The sequence below is a fragment of the Equus caballus genome, chromosome 23 (assembly GCF_041296265.1).
Source record: "Equus caballus isolate H_3958 breed thoroughbred chromosome 23, TB-T2T, whole genome shotgun sequence".
Classification (NCBI taxonomy): domain Eukaryota; kingdom Metazoa; phylum Chordata; class Mammalia; order Perissodactyla; family Equidae; genus Equus; species Equus caballus.
The window spans coordinates 34,114,155-34,134,635 of record NC_091706.1 but is presented as its reverse complement, the minus strand read 5'-3'; the positions used below and the strand labels follow the sequence as shown (position 1 = coordinate 34,134,635).

Below are 20,481 nucleotides of genomic sequence, written 5' to 3'. Positions count from 1 at the left end.
TACATATGTCTGTATGCATATACATTATGCTAGTGAGAATCTCTTTTTGTTGGAGGATTTTCAACTCTTCTTTAATGATGAGGAATATGAGAACATGAATAGAAATGGTACTCCCGCTTCTCTATTATTACCCTCATTTCTTTTTTACTGAATCTTTCAGTGCCCAGTCTGCAAACTGAGTATCTATCATGCGCCAGGCACTAGAGTGTGAGATGCTAGGGAAACAAAGGGAAATAAAACCGCACGTGGTCCCTGCCCTTAAGAAAGCTCTCGGCTGTAAGTCTGTGCTGCCGTCCTAAAGCCTCCAGTGCTGATTCTCCCTCACCTTGCAAACTCTAGAGCAGTGCTGTCCGATGGAAATACAATGTGAGTCACGAAGGGGAGCCACATGTAATTTAAAATTTTCTAACAGCTACATTCAAAACAAGTGTAAAGTAATACATTGATTTAACTCAATATATGCAAAATGTTATAATTTCAACATGTAATCAATATAAGAATTATTAAGATTTTTTTTTTTTGAGTAGTCTTTGGTATCTGACGCATAGCTTACATTTACAGCACATCTTAATTGAGAATGGTCACATTTCAAGCCATATGTGGCAAGTGGCTACTATACTGGATTGTGCAACTCTAGAAACCTGTAGTGTCCCAGTGCTCAGTCTTTGGACTGGTTCTCTTCCCTATTTATACCCATCCGTTGGGTATCTCAAACAATCTCATGGCTTTAAATACTATACATTTTCTAGTGATTCCCAAATCTATACCTGGCCCACAACTCTCATCTGAATTTTAGATTCATATACAACTACCTAGATACAAACCTAACATGTCCCAAACTGAATTCGTGACTTCCAGCCTGCACCCCTCCCACTGCCCCCGACCCCCACTCCCATCTGCTCCTCTTCCAGGCAGCCCCAATTCAGTTAATGCTAACTCCATCCTTTCAGAGGGTGTCAGCCTGGACCCTCTCTGTTCTCTCATATCCAATTCATCCTCTGTGTCTTTAAAATCAGTTTATTAAATATAGTCAAAGCTTGTATAGCTTATAAAATACAGTGAGAATCTTAATACTTCTCACCACTCCTACTGGTGAGCTCCACATCAAGTCACCACCATCTCTCCCCTGAATTACTGCAGTCCCTCCCTAACCACTGCCTGCACTCCTGCAGTCTACTTTGCACACAGGAGCCAGGGTTTTAAAACCTAAGGAAGACACTGTCCCTCCTCAGCTTGAAAACCTCAGTGACTCTCTGTCTCACCTAGAATGAAAGCTGAAGTTCCCAGAGCAGCTTACGAAGATCTAGAAAGCCCTATGAGACGTGGCCCATTGACTCTCTGGCCTCATCTCCTGTTACTGTCTCCCTTATTCATGCTACTCCAGTGACACTGGCTTCCTTGCTGTCCCAGAACACCCAGGAACATTTTAGGCATGACTGAGGGCTTTTCCACTTGCTGTTCCCTCCACTTAATGCTACTTTTACCCCAGAATCCACAAAGATTGATCCCCGACTTCATGCCAGTCTTTGCTCAGATGTTCCCCTATTTAAACTGCAGTACCACTCTTTCCATCCTCTTTCTGGCCTTCCCCACTTTTGCTCCATAGGATTTACCAACAGTTGATCTACTATTTATTTTACTTATTAATGTCCTTACTGCTTTTCTTCCTCTACTGGAATGAAAACTCCATAAGCACATGGATTTTTGTTTGTTCTGTTTATGGCTCTATTCCTGGTGCCTAGAACCCAGTACATAGTAGTTAATCAACAAACATTTGATGAATGAGTGAACAAATGTTGTCAAGTACTGTGTGGATTAAATGAGATAACATATAAAGTTGTAGTATGGTCCCAGGAATATAGTAGCCATTCATAAACATTAGTTTATTCCATAACCACTGTGGTGCTTTCCATAAAAGAAAATCACAATTCTAAAACTATGTAAATTTTTAAAGCCTTATACATCATTCAATACTTTTCTTACCCTGGACTCTAAATATCTGATCATTAATTATTCAAAAGACAATTTTAACAAGACATACAATAGGAGTTACCTAAATTTTTAAAAATCAGTTACAAATAGAAAATTCAGTAGGTATCATAAAACACTATCTCAGAATGTAGCCTTGCTTGAAATACACAGAAAATTAAATAAAGTATTGTTTAAGTCACTAAAGATAAAGAGCTATAATCTATGGCTCTTTCTCATAGGAAAACTTAAAACGCATTCACAATGTTCAACAAGACTTCACTTTTATTTATCCATAATTTGTATCCTGCTGTCCTCTAAGAGAATTTGTGTTAATCTAGGGGACTACCAATTTTTTAAAACCATACACATTGACTGAAAGAACTTCAATGAAAAAATAAACCTGGTCTGAATTTTAATATTTCTATAAAGTATTTTGTGTTGAAAGCTACAACAATCAGAATTAAAGAACTTAAGATATGAATAAAATATAATCCCTCTCCAATAAAATGAGCGTCAGAGACTTCAAGAGGTCACAGTGTTAGGGACTAAACTGAGACGAAACGCCCATAGCCTTGCCTCCTCCTCCACACTGTCCACTGCGCTGCCCTGCTTCTCAAATATACTAACGTCCTACAGTCCAACCAATTATGCTGACTGCCCCATCCCCCTAGAAAGGAAGGAAAATAAAAGCATGTCTCAAACGGCACACTGTAATTAAACTTGACAATCCGTATTTCGGGCAAAAGTTTACAGAGAACAGACACAAACATGCAAAGAGGGGCACAACGTATGTCAGAATTGTAATGGAGATATTATAAAGAATCAGGAGAAGAAATAAGTGTAAGATGCCATGGATATATGGTTTATTTTTCATTTTTCAAAACACTAAACTCATGGGGCTTATATGTCTTCAGAAACTTGGGCAATTTCATTTTATCACTGATGAGAATGACGTACCTCACGTTCCATGCAGTGGTAAAGTCTGGGTTTAGAAGCAGCAGGGTGCATGTGACATCTATCAATTCTAAAATAAAGAGAAGTCATATTAAAAACAAATAGTCCTACCCTTTAAAGTTCGGCTTCTCTTTCTTTTAAAGTCCCCTTTATTTTATATTTTTATTTATATATACACATACACACATACACATATGTATATCTCACATTTCACTAAAAATATTTCATGTTATAATGATTTTAATGACAGATACTTTGTTCTACACTGTCAGGAATAGGAACATTATCCTCAAGATTTTCTTCTACTTATAAGTGTAACTCTTTTAAAAGTTGACGCTGAAATAACTTTACCACAGAATATCCCTATAAAGAATAATCAAATTAACCTATCCATTCTTTTAGTTTTTGGTACTAATTAAATATTTAACAAGGAGAAAAAATGCAATTTCTATACCACTATTCATTTAATTCCACAAATATTTCAAGAACTATGTGCAAATTTTCAAAAGGGGGGAAAAAAATCGCTTGTAACCCAACTTACTTAACGCAATTCATTTACATTCCCCTGCAAAGATTATACTTTCTCACACAGATTTTCACATAGATATAGCAAAGATAAATGTACAATTTTGTTTTTTTATTCAATATTATTTTATATGCATTCTCCTATATTGCTACAGTATGCATTTTTAACAGCTGTAACAAACACTTAGTTTAATATACATCATTTATCTTATTCTTTAGGCTGCTTTCTGTTTGTTTTTTACTGTTATAGATAACATTGCTACAAACTTTTTTTTTTTTTTTTTTAGTGAGGAAGATTGGCCCTGAGCTAACATCTGTGCCAGTCGTCTTCTATTTTGTATGTGGGATGCTGCCACAGCATGGCTTGATGAATAGGTCCACATCCGGGATCCAAATCTGTGAATTCCAGGCCACCAAAGGGGAGCAGGGGAACTTCAGCGATACACCACCAGGCCAGCCCTACAAACATTTTTAAATATACTTTTTGTCTCATAGATTTTTTTCTTAGGATATATTTTCCGGAGCAGAACTACGTCAAACAATATAAATATCAGTATGGCTCCTACTAAGCATTTCCGAATTGTCCTCCAAATAGACTGTATCTATTTATATTGCCAAGAGTAACATGAGCATACTTAGGTTCCTGTAACTATGACCTATATAATTGTATGATCATGTGTTACTTAATGACAGGGATATGTTCTGAGAAATGCATCGTTAAGATGATTTCATGACTGTGCAAACATCACAGAGTGTACTTACACAACCTAGATGTTATATAGCCTACCACATGTCTAGGCTACACAGGACTAATCTTATGGGCTCACTGTCGTATATGCGGTCTGTCGTTGACCAAAACGTCATTATGTGGCACATGACTATTTAAAAAAATGAATGCAGCAGATAAAACACTGTATTTTGTTTCTGTTTTAATTTACATTTTTAGTTTGTAATTATTAATATAAACATTTTTTCATTTTTGTTTACTATTTTCTACTTTCATTTTATGAGCAGCCTATTCATATTCACTAGCTATTTATCTATTATAGTCTTGACAGAATTCCTAGTCACGTAAGTTCCATAACCCTATATTTAATAGAATAAAATCAATAATATTTAGACATATTACCTTCATTTTACTAAAACTGAAAAGAGAATTCCAGGATTAGGATAATCAACGTAGGGCATACCACTAAATTAAGATAATCTCTACCAAGCTCATGTTAAATGCTAAGTAAATAAAATAATAAAAGTAATTGTTATAATTATTTAGCATTGTTTATCGGGTTCAATAATAAATACTTTACTTACATTATTTCACTGAATTCTCACAACCACAGTCCAAGATATTCTCAGTTCATTTTACAAACAGGGAAACTGACATTTAGCGAGTTTAAGCAATTTGCCCATAGTCATCCAATTAGTATGTGGCAAAGTCAGCATCTGAATGCTTCTAATAACTCAATTATACTGCAATGAAATGTGTATCTACAACAAATAATTGGGACATTCTCAGTGTATAAGATAAACTTTTTAAAATCTAAGAATACACATAAATACATCCCTATAGTCATTTTAAAATAGCCACAATTTAAAATAGTGAAAAAGAAAATAAGTTATTCCATTCTTAACCATGAATTAACACTTATTGTGAGCCCATGATTTCATTACTACTGAGTATAACATTCAACAAATGAGCAAAAAAGGGTGGGATTAGCACATATTTATTTTTGACCTCTATCCTCCTCTTTGCAAGTCATTACATGCATAAACAATATATCTATAAAGAATAGTCTAATGGGAGCCTGCCCAGTTGCCCAGCGGTTAAGTATGCATGTCCCGCTTCGGCGGCCCAGGGTTTGCCAGTTCAGATCCCAGGTGCGGACATGGCACCGCTTGGCACACCATGCTGTGGTAGGCGTCCCACGGATAAAGGAGAGGAAGATGGGCACGATGTTAGCTCAGGGCCAGGCTTCCTCAGCAAAAAAGAGGAGGACTGGCAGTAGTTAGCTCAGGGCTAGTCTTCCTCAAAAAAAAAAAAAAAAAAAGCAGTCTAATGAACCTCTTCATTCGTTTAATCTTGGTAGTTTTGGCACTAATTTAATATTTGCCAGGGAAAATAAATACAATTTTCTATACCATTATTCATTTAATTCCACAGATATTCCAAGAATTGACTATCTGCAAAGATTAAACTGGGCCCTTAGGACTGAGAGAATAGACACAATGATAAATAAGACCTGATCTGGCCCTCTAGATGGTTAACCTTTAGTTAGAGAGAACATATAAACTACTAATTATATAAGATGAAATAATTGTGAAGTAAAAATATATACCACATTTTGGGGACCACCAAAGAAGCTGCAAATTAATTCTTACTGGAGCGCCAGGGAAGGCCATAAAAGAATAAGGCAGGAAAGGGCACTGCAGACCATGGGAAAAAAGTATCAGCAAAAGACACAGAGTTCACATACAGGGTGCTCTCCAAAAGGTTACTGGTACCAGAGGGTGACTAGAGCACAGGGTGCTGGAGAAAGGTACCAGGAGACTAGAGTCCAGTCCCAATCTCCTCCTCAGCCTGGCCTCCCACTACTTTCCCCTCACATGCTACACTCCACCTGAACCAAACCCCAGCATTCTCTAAACACACCCTTTACTTTCTCTCCTTTGGATATAAATCAGATTTACTTGATTGCTGCTCTCTCTGCCAGAAATGTCCTTCTGACTCTAAATATCAAAAAAAAAAAAAAAAAAGGAAGGCATCTTTCTTCATAAAGGCTTTCCTGACCTACCTAGCTGGAGGCAATCTTTCATCTCTACGCTCTGTGTATATCTTGCTTGGTTACTGATCTTGCATAAACATTATCCTCCTGATGAGACTATAATTTTTTGGAGGTAGGTCTTCTCTAATACATCAAAGATGAGAAAAATATGGCTCCTGCCCAAAAGACGTCCCACATCTACGCACACCATAGAGGAGTGGTAACTGCATAAGCCTATAGCCACAACACCTGGGTTCAAATCCCAGCTTCTCCACTTACTGCCTACACAACATAAACGAATTTCAGTTTCCTTATCTGTGAAATGAGGATGATAACATCAACCTCAGTGTTGTGAGCAACAAAATTCATTCCATTTCTCCATAGTTATTTGACACACATTGAGTGCTCTTAACTAAACACCATTGCTACTTACCAACCAACAAATTAGTATTTTCAACATCAATTAATCAAAGAAGTCAGAAATGAGGCAGTGCTTCCTATTGTGAAATTGTCCAAATTTCTAAACTTGTAAAATAAGCAACAATAACAAAAAACGACTTGACAGTTAAGTGGTTATAGGGAAATATTTGTGCACGATGGGAAGGTCTCTAGAATTTCTTTTGAAGCCTACAATTTTTCAACATCCATTACTCTACTTAGCTAAACTGGTATTTAGTCCCTTGGACTCTCCTTTTCTGCATTGAAAAAAAAAAAAACGTGTGTGACCAGTGGTAGCTGCAACTCTCCTCCCTGCCACATAAATGAAGATAAGTTCATCCTCTGAGAGACATAATGCTATACAGGAGCACAAGGCAAAACTAACAAATAAACACAGAAAATACCTACGTCCCCACTTTTCATTTGTGGCTGTGTGAAGAGAGAGGAAGGCTAATCAAACTAACACTTCCTTTACTGCAAGGTCCCCCCCGAAGAAGACGTTGAAAGGAGAAGCAGGAGAAATAACTAGGTCAGAAATATTGGACATACAGAATCCTTCCTGAATTACATGTATTTTTCTGCTCTTCCTCCCCACTGGCTCCAGCTAAACGGAAGGAAACTAGTGTTTCTTGAGAGCCTGCCACATGCCAAGCACCATGCTGGGTGCTTTACACACTAATTCATGGGATCCTCACAACAAGCCTCTGAGACCTAGTAGAATTCCCTTCTTTTGGTGTGGAAATAGGAAGAGGTTAAGTAATTTGCCTGAAGTCACTGCTACGTGACTTAAGTGTGCTGATGAACTGAATCTAAATCTGGTCTTAGGTGAATCTAAACCAGGTCTGGTCTCCTGCAAAGCAGATGCTCTTTCCAGTCCAGCACACTGTCTACGATTACTTTGCCCTCTTTGAGTGTGGACTGAACCAAAGATCTAAAGATAAACATGTGTAATCACCAGCTGACTATAATTATTTCACTATCCATGTTTCATCAACTATGTAACATTTCCTGCAGTTTTACCCAGAATATGGGAGCTACTGATACCCCTATAGTCTCTTGAAGTTAAACAGCTTTCTCCCCAAACACCAGAATATATATCAGCAAATAAATTTTCCTCTGCTACACACACTCCAAGATATGACTAACTCATCATCATATCACAAGGAGGAAATGATCAGGGCACATTATACACAGGAAAGTAGCTAAATTCCAGCTGTAACAAGGAGAAAATATAAGGATGGTACAGAAAAGTCAGAGAAAAATCAATATGCTTCCTTGCTGCATTAAATTCTGGAAATGGCTCAAAACCAGCAGTCACCTGGTAACAGTCACTGGGTTTGACAACTGTCTCTGACGCAGATGTGTTTTCATGCATCTAGAAATAAACACAAGGTCAACTTGTATTGGTTAATCTCTTCCTCTAAAAGAAATTCAGGTTACCACAAGAGAGGCTTGAGGTAAAGTTATGTGGTAAACACCAGAAAGGCCCTGTTTATTACAGAATATCGTTATTGAACTGATAACCAGACTAAGCTAAAAACTCTTGCTTACCAAACCCGTTACTTATTTGACAAACGTCTATTGAACACATAAAGGTGTGGAGTAAATAAAGACAAGCCATAAACCCTCTTCCTAACAAACTCACAATCTAGCTGGGAAAAACGTTTAAATAATCAACCTTGAAAAAGTATGGTAAGTGCTACTATGCAAGCAGTCTGAATAAAGGACTCCAAAGGAGTGCGGAGAAGTAACCACTGCTTCCTGGAGCAGAGGCCTCACAGGTGTGTGCGTGTGTGCTGGCAAACACAACGATGACAACATAAGACATGATCATGGCCTTAGGAAAGGCATGAAAGTAAGGCAGCAGTACAGAGCAAAGTCAAAGAATGGAACAGTGTATGTTGTGGTGGGAATGCATATCAAACGGCTGCAAATTCAAATGCTTCTAGGGTTCAAATGAAGCTCAAAAAAGTAGTAAAACAAATCTGTTGATAAGCAGCAACTGATACTCTGTCTCAGTGTCTAAAGGACATGAGGAGGTTATAGTAAACTGGGACAGCCTTGCCTAGTCAAGAAAAGCTGAGGCTATGAGCCTTAGCCAATCGTTGCCATGCAGAAGCTTATGCACCCAAAGCTTCTGATTTTTCAAGTGAAGACAAAAATCCAGATTTCCATCCTAATTTTAAAAGTTCATCCTGGGAGAGCCCAGCAGTACAGTGGTTAGTTTCATGCGCTATGCTTCAGCAACCCAGGGTTCGAAGGTTCAGATCCCAGGCACGGACCTACACATCACTCATCAAGCCATGCTGTGGCAGCATCCCACATACATGGTAGAGGGAGACTGGCACAGATGTTTGCTCAGGGACAATCTTCCTCAACAACAAAAAAAATAAGAAACAAGAAAAAAGTTCATCATGATTTTAAATTTTATCCAACTAATTATAACCAATTTTAAAAACATTATACAAGTCAAAACGAAATATTATCTGCCGGCTAGCTTCAGCCTGGGGGCTGAGAATCTACAACCCCTGATGCTGAATAGAAAGAAGAGGAAAAGGCTGGTAACATAGGCTGCAGACAGATCGTGAACAACCTTGAATACCATGCCAAGGAGTTTGAACTCCACCTTGACCCTGTAGGCATCAGGAAATAAGATGAACAGATATATATTTCAGAAAAGCATCCCTCAAACTGTTTCTAAGAAGTGTTGTTTGAAATGACTGGCTAGTGACATGATGGACAAGGATTACAGACGAAAGACTGAAAATGGGGTAGACCAGTCATGAGATGATAACATTTGTCCAGAGGAGATACAAGAAATGGAGAGCAGAAGATGGTTTTTAAAGAGCTAGCTCAGATATGGAGCAGAGCTTGTGAGAAAGAGGGAGGAACAGAAGAAGATGGCAGAAGGGCACACTGGGGGAGACAGCACGGGACAGAGCTCTGCCCAGTCAGGACTCCAATGCTGTGGACATCTCTCGTGATTTTTGTTTTTGTCAGATTTCTCAAAAGTCAAGACTACAGTAACATTCCTCTCCCATACTCAATATGGCTATTACTGGGGCAGACTTTTTAAAAAAATCAGTCTCTCTAAGTAATTAAACAGTGATGCTAAGATGGTCAGTTTTGGTTAAACTATGGGTAAACTTGACGAGCTATGGGGTGCCCAGATTAAACATTATTAAACATTTCTGAGTGTCTGTGAGGATGTTTCCAGATGAGATTAGCAGTTGAATCAGCAGACTCAGGAAAGCAGACAGCCCTCCCCAGCGTGGGTGGGCATCATCCGATCTGTTGAGGGTTTGAATAGAACAGGAGGAGGAAGGAGGAGGAATTCACCATCTTTTTTAACTTCCTGTCTGTCTGCTTGAGTTGGGATATCTCATCATATCTTCTCCAGCCTTCAGACTGGGATTTGAACCACTGGCTCCCCTGGTGCGCAGGCCCTCAGACTCAGATTAAATTACATCACCGGCTTTCCTGGCTCTTCAGCTTGCAGAGAGCAGATCATGGAACTTCTCAGCCTCCATCATCACGTGAGCCAATTTGTCACAATAAATCTTTTATATGCATTTATATAAAACCTTACAAATACATAAATTTTCTACTGGTTGTTCCTCTGGAGAATCCTGACTAATAGAGATGCTCTCCAAACATCTAAGGAATTCAGCACATTAATGAGAGCATGAATTCAGTTTGGTTAAAACAAAAAAAATCTATCCCCAAAATAAAGGTCACCTTCAGTTACAGAATACATTCTTCAGAGATGCCTAGGATTTTGGCATGATCAATCACACAGACACTGATTTCTGAAATTGTCCTTAAATTGCCAGCTTTCTTCACTTGGCTCTTTTTATACATATATTCTCTATAAAAACAGCTTTAAACATACAGCATTTTCATGAAGTAACTGCTTTTTCCTAATATTTTTTACTTTTTTTTTTTTTAGCAAGATTCACCTCTGTGTTCTAATTGCTTCAGTTCACAAATCTGGCAGAATACTCTTACGTTAGCATCTTCAGCTATCTTTTTCTGTCAAATCAGACATTCACTTCCATATTTTTACCAATAATACAATACACAACTTGAGTAGTACATGATACCACACTAAATCATGCTGTCCCCACCCACCAAAAAAGTGAAGCTGAAAACTGCTTCCAGGAGGAAAAGGTTAGAATAAAATCAAGCTACTTTTGTACACAGGCACAGCTGTGTTAGAATTCAACGTTCCGTTTGTGTGAGTGAGCTGAACCATTTGCTCTTCTGTCTGGGTCCTCCAGGGCCCATCAAGACTAAAACGACGTGATGAGGAGATTCAGCAAAGCCTGCAGACAGGGAAAAATGGAGAGAAGGACGTGGAAGGCTACAGGAAGAAGGCAGGTTAGGCTAGCCTACAAAAACGTGCAAAAAATAATGATCTGAAACAATAATAGCCTTTGATGTTTTAAAATTCACACAGTTTCTTCTCTACAAGGGAATCTTCTGTCTCCCGGCCCCGAGTTAGTTATGTATTGGTTCAATTATACATTTCTGTGTACCAGAACATACAGAATACAGTTTTGTTTGGCAAAAAAAAACGATGGATTCATATGGTGTTACTGTGCACCTTAATGTTACTGAAATCTACTACAGAGTTATGGAATGGACAACAAAAGAGGGCCTGACAACAGATAAATATCCTTACCTTTAAGTTTATGCCAAAAACTTAAGCTATGCTATAAACTCAGGCATAGCCTTATAATGAAGAAATATATGTCACAGGACTAATTGAGTGAAACACAGAAAATAGAAACTATTTCAAATTACATCTTCAAATCAGACTCCTTTTCTACTGGTTTAAACAAGGAAAAGTGCTATTAACCTATAATGCAGTATGTTAAGGACAATACTGAGAGAATACAAGGAAATCGGTATGTCATACCTTTGGCAACACTCCACAAAGCGATTGTTTTTCACTCAACTGTAAGCTTCTTGAGTAAAGGGAACATGTATTTTTCACCTTTTATCCCACACAGTATTTAGAACAGCTTCAGTTATGAGTAGGCCCTTGGTAATGGCTACTGAACTGGTAATTAAAATTCTCTAGGAAACAAATTTCTCAGTCCAAATTAGCCACCAAGCATACTGAGCACTTTTAAGGTACTGCTGTATGTGGGAAGGGACAGGAGCTTTACAAAAACAGTTCAGAACGCGATCTTGGATGACTCTCCAGAAAAGTGAGACCTCAAGTCTTACTTTTACCTAAAAAGTAAAGAGAATTTGTGCACATGGAGGCTTAATATCACATATAAGCGGAGAACTAAGAAAAGAGACCAGGTGGGACGAATTGTCTGACGCAGCAAAGAGCTATCTCAGAGGAGTGGAAGAAGCGAATGCTGGGGTGGTTTTCTTTTGCTCATATTAGCATAGGAACAGGACACAGAGGGCCAGAGCTAATCGAGATTCACCTTCATAAATCACTGAGCTGGTTCGCAGCATAACTACCACCATCACGCCTCCATTATCTCATTCGGACTGCTACCACAATGTGTTCTATTGCTCATAAAGTATGAAAGGATTAGAAATCTGAGCTTGTAGGCACCAGAGCCCTCTTCAGTGATTTTTCAAACACTTTTTAGCCATAGGATGTTTTCTTCAAATAAAATTTTATAAATGACCCCAATGCATAAAAAGATAAAGTTAGAATTGCTCTAATTTTATGGTGACAGATAGTTACTAGATTTATCATGGTGACCATTTCGTAATGTATATAAACGTCGAATCACTGTGCTGTACACCTAAAACTAACATACTATTGTATGTCAACTACAATAAAAAAAAGAAGAATTGCTCCAATTTCCTACTCAGGTTGCAGTAGGTGGCCTGGCACCCTGTTTGAAGCACCTTCCATACAATCACTTATGGATGCAAAATTTGAAAACTACCGATGAGTGTAAACTCCCCACTCGACAGAGAAGTGGGGAACCTGCCCGGGAGTGCATGAAAGAGCCAGAACTAGAATCCAGGAATGCCAACACTCAAGAGAGGGTTCTTCCCACTTTATTCCATGCTGCTTCTACAAACCAAAGGAGGACAGAGTTCATACTTACCATCTTTGTTCAGCCATTGCTTTCTTGTTCTGTACAAAAGGAGCTTGTTGTGGACATACGGTAAAAGGAACTTGACACACCAGCTCTCCACACCAAGTTTGTTTTCAACCAGGACTATAGGACTCCGGTTATACCTTGCTTCAGGACATGGGATCAGGCCAATTTCATCTCTTAATATATAAAACACGAAAAAGAATTAAAGTTAAGAATACTAGCCCTTTCAAAATTTTTCAAATCCTAGAGTATTTTTTTAAAAATTCACATATTTCCCTTTCTTAAAAATATTATTTAGCTCGCCTACTAGATTGGTAGAAACTAAAAAAAAAAAAAAAAAAAATACACACCAGTTTTTTAATACTGACAAGAGTAAGGGAAAATCAGTATGCTGTACTCCCTGTTAACAGGAAAGAAAATTGATCTAATCTTTGGATGGAAATCTGAAAATGACTTTCAAAATTTTAAATGTACATTCTCTTTGACCTGGCAATTCTACTGCTCAGAAATTACCCTACGCTGAGATATAGCAACAGGATGTTTACTGCAACACTGCAACAAAACTGGAAACAATCTAAATGTGTATGAATACAAAACTGGTAAAATAAATGTGGCTTCTCCGTGTAACAGAGTGTAAAAAATGAGGTAGATCTGCATATGCTGGTAGGGAATGGTGCCAAGACATATGAAACAAAAAAAGCAAAATGCCAAACACAATGTACAGCACAAAGCCTTCTGTATATATTTTTTAAGAGATACATATATGCATTAAAAAATTTCTTTCAAGGAGAGGAAGGATTTTATTTTTATACAGTTTAAATTTTCTAATCACTTGTATGTATTATTTCTATTTTTAAAAAATGTCAATAAATGTATTTATGCTTGGGGGCCAGCCCTGTGGCCGAGTGGTTAAAGTTCTGTGGACTCTGCTTCAGCAGCCTGGGGTTCATAGGTTCGGATCCTAGGCATGAACCTATTCCACTCACCAGCCATGCTGTGGAGGCATCCCACATCCAAAATAGAGGAAGACTAGCAAAGATGGCTAATCTTCCTCAAGCAAAAAAAAAAAAAAAAAAGGAGGAAGATTGGAAACGGATGTTAGCTCAGGGTGAATCTTCCTGACCACCCCCCCCCCAAAAAAAAGAGAGAAAGAAAGAAAAAAAAATGTATTTATGCTTGTCTGCTAATAAATGTACATGGAGCAGAAATAAATTATCAATAAAAGTTATCTTGTCAATGAGATTGTGGGCCATTTTTTCTTTTCTTCTTTATAATCCTTTTTACTTTTCTGAATTAAAAAGAAACTAATAAATGTTGTTAAAACACAAATACATTTCATAATTTGATCATTTTCATCTAAGGCAGTATCTACATCCCTCCATCCACCTCAGCTTAAGGTGAAAATTTACATTACAGGCCGAGATTTAATAAACAATATGTAGGGCAGTTGACTTGTTCAGTAAATGAACCAGCAAATACAAAAATGTTTTTGTAAAACCCACACACGTGCCTTTCAACTATAAAGAGGGTAAAATTCTTGCCTACATGAAGCATTCTTTCTCAAATGGTATGTCCTTCCTTTAATTAATGAATAACTAACAAGAACTTTTTAACAAAAGCAGCTGACATAAATAACGATATTTTTAGAGTGTCTAAATTGATTTTTTTTGAAGTTTTTTTTTTTTTAAAAATAAAGAAATGGTTTTTAGAGTGGGTTGAAAACTAGTGATGCTGTGTGTGACATCATCTATTACGTCCCTGGAATTCCTGTGCCAAGACAGTAGTTTGATAGACGCAAAGAGGGGAAACTTGTTTAATTACAGGTTATAAGAAAAGTCCTCTTTTTTTGCTAGGCTGCCGTCACGAATTGGTGGGAGGCTGTGGAACTAAAATGAAACCCCTCCTGGACACTCCACACTGGAGAGCTCAAGGGCAACCTACTTTCTATTGATCACTTCATTAGTGACACAGCGATATATCAATAAACAGCAGTACCCTAGGGGTTGCAAGTCACTAACCATTCTTTCAAGCTGATTTAACTCACAAGCAGAGTTTGAGACCTCAGGCTGTTTGTCCTGACAACTGGCTCAGTTGATTCAGAGGTGTTTTGATATGCCATGTCAATATTATCTAAACATTTTCTGAGTACTGCAATGTACTGGGTACAGTGTTAGGTTCTGAAAATGCAAAAATGAGTAAAACAAGGTGTCCTGACTTCACAGAGCTGATATTTTTGCTGGGGAGTTGTGTCAATATCCATAATAAAATGTTAACATTTGCCACTCCAGTAATATAAATAAAGTTCTGTCAGAAGAATGAGGCAATGCTAAGAGAGCATCTGAGGTCAACATCTAGGATTTCAAAATATATTTTTGCATTTGTATTTGGTGATATTAACCTCAGCTCTATCTAGTTCACTATTAGGACAACTAGCCACATCTAGATCTACACCTGACTAACGTATGTCTGAATCTCTGGTATTTCCTGGTGTTCAGGTTTTACTATATAAAATAGAACATTTAAAAAATAAACTAGAATTACAGAAAAAAATAAACTCACTGTAATTATTTCAAGAAAGTCTGTTCTCTGAGATCTAATCACTACTTACAGCACTTCAAAGAACTGCAAGTCAACAACATGAATGTTAGGGTACCAAGGAGAAAAGAATCTTACCTTCTGGGTATACTCTGTTTTGGGGGATGGAGGGATTTTTTACTTAAATTCACCATGTAAAAACATGCCTTGCTCACTATTTATACCAAAAATAAAATGCTCAACTAATAATTTGGTTCCTAAATCAAAGGACAGAGCCATCTGCACAAATAAAAAACTTTAGTTTGGTACCATCAGTCCAAGAAACAATTAAAAACTACAAGAATGCTTTGCTGTAGCAGGTGCTCAATACCTGCTCCTGAAAAGCTGATTACCACTGCGCTTCAGTGATACTATTCAAATAATAGTTTTCAAAGAATATTGCTTCTTGACTCTCCAAAAGAACATGACCTCTGACATCTTTCTAATGCAGTGAGTCCACTCCCAGCTCTGTCAGTATGTGACATATACCTATATATATCTCATGTCACGGCCTCTAATAGACCTCAATTTTGAATGAGAAACCACTCTCATCGAAGGAGAATGAAAACGGTCATACCAGGGAATATAAAGCACTAGGAAAAAAACATTAAAAGAAAGGTAGTAGGATGTAGAGACAAAAGCACTTGATCTTCAGAGGTCCATGGTTCTAGTTAGTCTCCATTCTACCACCCACAGTCAAAGTGAATCTGGCAAGTTACTTGCCACCAGCATCCTCATCTGAAATACAGGAATAATAATGCTGTCCTGTTCCTGCCTAGTATGAAAAGCAAATAATACAATGTAAAGAATATGGTAAGCTACACAGTGCCAGGCAAAGATAAAGTATATTATTATTAATTCAGTTAAGAGCCTGAGGTCAACCAGAAAAGTTCCTTGGTTAAGAGATAATGAGAAGCTGAGGCAAAGACAGTTAAGCCTTTGTCAAGTTATCTGACCGTAAGACACAGCGCTTTGCTGCTTCCTAAAAATATAACGTCTACTTTATAAAGATAGGTAGGTCAGTAAGCGTCCAAATAACAGTGTGTTTGACTTCAGACTTCTATGCCTAGTCCCCTAGGTCATAGTCCACTTTTTTTTCAGACAATTTAGAATAGCATTCCAGAATCATTTTAAAATTGGAAGGGACCTCATTCCTCCAGTCTCTCATTTTATCAGATGAGAAAACTGAGGTCCAGTGAGGTTAAGATGATTACCCAAGGTCACACAGCTGGCAGCTAGGTTAAAAATCTGACCTCCTAATACTTAGCCCAAAACCCTCTAGAGTGAAGATAAAGACATCCATGAAAGCAAGCAGGATTTAGATTAATTCCTTCTAGATTTCTGGCTATTTAAATTCTAATTTCATACTCAAGAAAAGTTGGAAAACTCAGGGAAAAAACAAAAAGTCTTTTGTCATCCCTCTACCACTACTTACGGTTGGGTACACACCCTTTTGTTCTAAGAATTTTACAAAAGTGGGATTATATTGGACATACTCTTCTATAATTCTTTTTTAAAATGGAATTCACATTAAATATTTTCCTACATAATTAATTTTTACATTTTTAATGGTTGCAACAAATATGCTATAAATATCAAATATATCTCCAGTTATTTCTTTAGTATAAGAAATTTCTAACGCTTTCACTACCACCAAATTTCACTTATTTGTATTTTTAGGTTTCTGGCAATTTAGATTCCTTGTACTTAACAAGGATACTCACGTAAATACCTGCATTACCAAGGTCATAGGGTTTCTAAAAACATGCAGGTTTGAAATAGTGATCAAATTCTAGCCTTCTCAAAGAGATACCATGACGCTCGTTGTTTAGGTTCCTTCGAAGGCTGCTCCAAAGGAACAGCAACATAGAATGAACCAACATATTTACTTAAAGACTGTACACAGCATGGCACATCTCTCTGAGTGCTTCACTTTACAATGTGGATTCACTGCCTTCCAGATGAAGTTCAAGGTTCATATAACACTGCTATTGACTTTGTTCTTCATGTTTAGACAGCTTCTCCTGTCTGCACTTTTCAGAAACATCATCAATTAGAGTAGGCCCACTTATTATTTACGAAAGTAATATCAACCAGCTTCCCTTTTGGGAGGAAAGGATGGTCCCCAAATACTAAAACTGAACCGTGTAATGTGGAGCGACCAAACAAAAAGCCCAAGGATTCAAGAAATGGTCCAAAACTTATTGATCTAATATTTATTTTGGGGTTTTTTTTCCCCTTCAAACTGGAATTCTTTCCAGAATGACCAAAAAGGAAATTTATCAAAATATCTAAAGGACTTGACCCTTGCATATTGATAAAACTTCACGGTGACTAAATTAAGATATTTCAGAGACCTTGTAGGCTTTCTCAATTCAAAATGCCACTAACTTTGTATATAACTGAAATTATATTACTGACCTTATTTAGCAAACAGCCACCAAAATTACTACTGTTATATTGAGTGTTTATTATATGTGATGCTCTGTGTTAGGTTTTACATACACTATTTCACTTATTCCACACAATTATCTTAAAAAGTAGGAATATTAAGTCCACTTTATAGATGAAGAAAGAGTCTTGTCTAAGTCTACCCAGCTAGTAAATGACAAGCCAAGGTTCAAATCCAGGACTGTCAGACTCTACATCCAAACTTTTACAATTATACTAGTGTTTAAATAAATAGATAAAAACCAAGTATAAGGAGACAATTAAGACTCTATGGTTATCTATTCTTCAGTTCAACTTGCAGACAATCTAAAACTGCCTTTCATTACTACTCCTTTACTCAAAATTTTTTATTGGGGCCTACCCACTGCCTAACAAGTGTATTTTCCCTAAGCCAACTCATCCATCCCTCATGTCTCAATTTAACTGCTATTTCCTAAGAACTATCTTGACCTTCTCATTTAATTAGGCCTGTCTCTGTTATTATTATTTCGAAGTATTTTTCTTATCCTTTTGGGTTCTTTTCATAATCTGTGTGTTGATTTGTCTAAAGTTTCATTAGGGCAGGGACCATGGGTGGTGTGTTCAGCAATCTACATACATTCTGCTCCTAGCCCTGTATGCACAGAGGCTAGCATTGTATCCCTGTAAAACAGAGGTGCTCTTTTGCTGAATGCATGCATGGAATGAAAGAAATTAAGCCAGACAGTCAAGGACTTCCAAAATCTGGCCCTACAGTATCTTTTCAATCACATTTTGCTACTTTGGATTAATTTACTGTCCCTGTGGTGATCTTTGGCTCCCTGAGACTGTAAATGCTACCTTGTTTTCAAAGTTCAGCTCAAAATCCACCTCCTCTAAGAGCCCTGGCCAAGACATACCTAGCCTCCCTTCTACTTTTACTAGACTCACACAGCACTTGCTCACCGTACTGCTAGCCCAGCCTCTACCATAAACTGCTTTGCGGATTAACTGACTACTCCTGCAGGTAGGTCTCTGGTCTCCAGCTAGACCGGCCCTGTGCAATAGTTGTCACTAGGCATATGTGGCTACTGTGTATAAATCAATTAAAATTAAATAAAATTTAAAATTCAGTTCCTCATTCAGTGGCCACATTTCAAGCACTTAACAGCTACATATGGCTAGTGGCTATCATGTTGAATAGGACAGATAGAGAACATTTTCATTATCACAGATATTTCTGTGCCTTACGTACAAGAACTGTATTTTATACTTCTTCCTATTCCATTCTGTGAAGATGGTACCTACAGCACTTCATAAACAGTGAGAGTTTAGTAAATATTTAACAGAGTAATAAAAAATAACTTGCTGGATAAGAGAACTTTGACATGGCCCTAATTGCACTGTAAACAGTTGTCTTCCACAACAGCAATTTAAGGTCCATACATTAAGCTAGTGCCCATCTCTGGGTTAAGCCTTCAGTTGTTTTTCCAATAGTAAACTCTAGCAATCAACAATACAAACAACATTTGTATGGTATTTTTCAGTCTTTAATGTACTTCACATTCATCATTTAGTTGGCCAGTATTTTCTGAGGAATACAGGGATTCAGGTTACATCTAACATTTACCTAGCAGCAACTAAGTGCCAGACACTGTATAAGATGATTTTCCTGTGTTCTCATCAGCCTGTATCAAGAGGAAATTGAGGCTGAGAGAGGGTAACAAAATCCACATCTCAACCACCACATCTTGACTCCTAAATATTTCTACAGAGACAAAGTCAATAACTTTAATGGAGTAGATGTTGGCTAATAAAATTACAATCTGCGTTTGGAGAAAAAGGAAAAAAAAAATAAAGGAGGAAAAATTTTATTTTGTAATACTGAAAGTGTAATTAGGTACTACTAACTTTCAACATAAATGATCTCTTTTTTTCCCTTTCAACCAGAATTATAGACTCTTTATTTTGCAGGAAAAAAGGGCTAGATTGGGGAAGAAATACGAGCAATTTTAAAAAGTCCAAATTATAAGACACTTTAAAAGATGTGTAGTAATATTATTGGCGATATCGTTACTGTAGGGAATATGTACTAAAATATAGCTCAAGATTAATATTAAAAATGAATTAGGCTATTTAAATGTTCAGATCTATATTATATATTATTTCAAATTATTTCAAATGCCCAACTTACTTCACACTTTTAAATCTTGAATGACCCAAATGCTTATTAGTAATTATAAATTATGCATATTAATGAGATTTCACCATTAAAATATGACTAAGGAGGGTTATTAAAGTCCTTTATGAATTTCAATAACTGTACTCCAGAAGCACTGGCATATGTCCCAAATTGCACTGTGTCAAGCTGTCAAGCCAAGGAACACTCAATCTCAGTTTCTCCAAACAGAAAATACTGGAAGCTTTTGTAGTCTACCTCAAAGATGAGAAACTAAGATGCTTACTGTACTTATTAGACTTCTTTCTAACCTCTGCTATAATTTCTTCAAGAAAAATAACAGCAATGATGAGAAAATAGGCCCTTCATTTGTCCAACTTTCTTTTTGTTCTTGAGGATGTCTCCGCACTAAAGTTCTCATTCTCAAAAAAGGATTAAAAGACCGACACACAACAAGGCATCAAAGCATTCTTTAGAAGGCCCAGGACCCACTATGGTTACTGCCAGGAAATCATTCCAAACAGTCATTTTGAAAAAGGCAGCAGTCACAAGGGGAAAGGAAGCGGGCGCTGGTAGAGGGGGCAGG

At 37.3% G+C, this 20,481-nt stretch overlaps 1 protein-coding gene across 2 annotated transcripts in view; it reads right to left on the bottom strand.

Moving 5' to 3' along the window:
• The window catches only part of PTAR1 (protein prenyltransferase alpha subunit repeat containing 1), a 50,003-nt gene that overhangs the window by 28,081 nt on the left and 1,441 nt on the right, over nucleotides 1-20,481 (bottom strand). For both annotated transcript variants that reach the window (XM_023627236.2, XM_070248641.1), the window contains exons 2-3: nucleotides 12,740-12,909; nucleotides 2,929-2,995 (exon numbers count right to left, since the gene is read on the bottom strand). In XM_023627236.2, coding sequence (XP_023483004.2) covers nucleotides 2,929-2,995; nucleotides 12,740-12,909 — 237 coding nt within the window. The remainder of the gene's footprint in view (nucleotides 1-2,928; nucleotides 2,996-12,739; nucleotides 12,910-20,481) is intronic.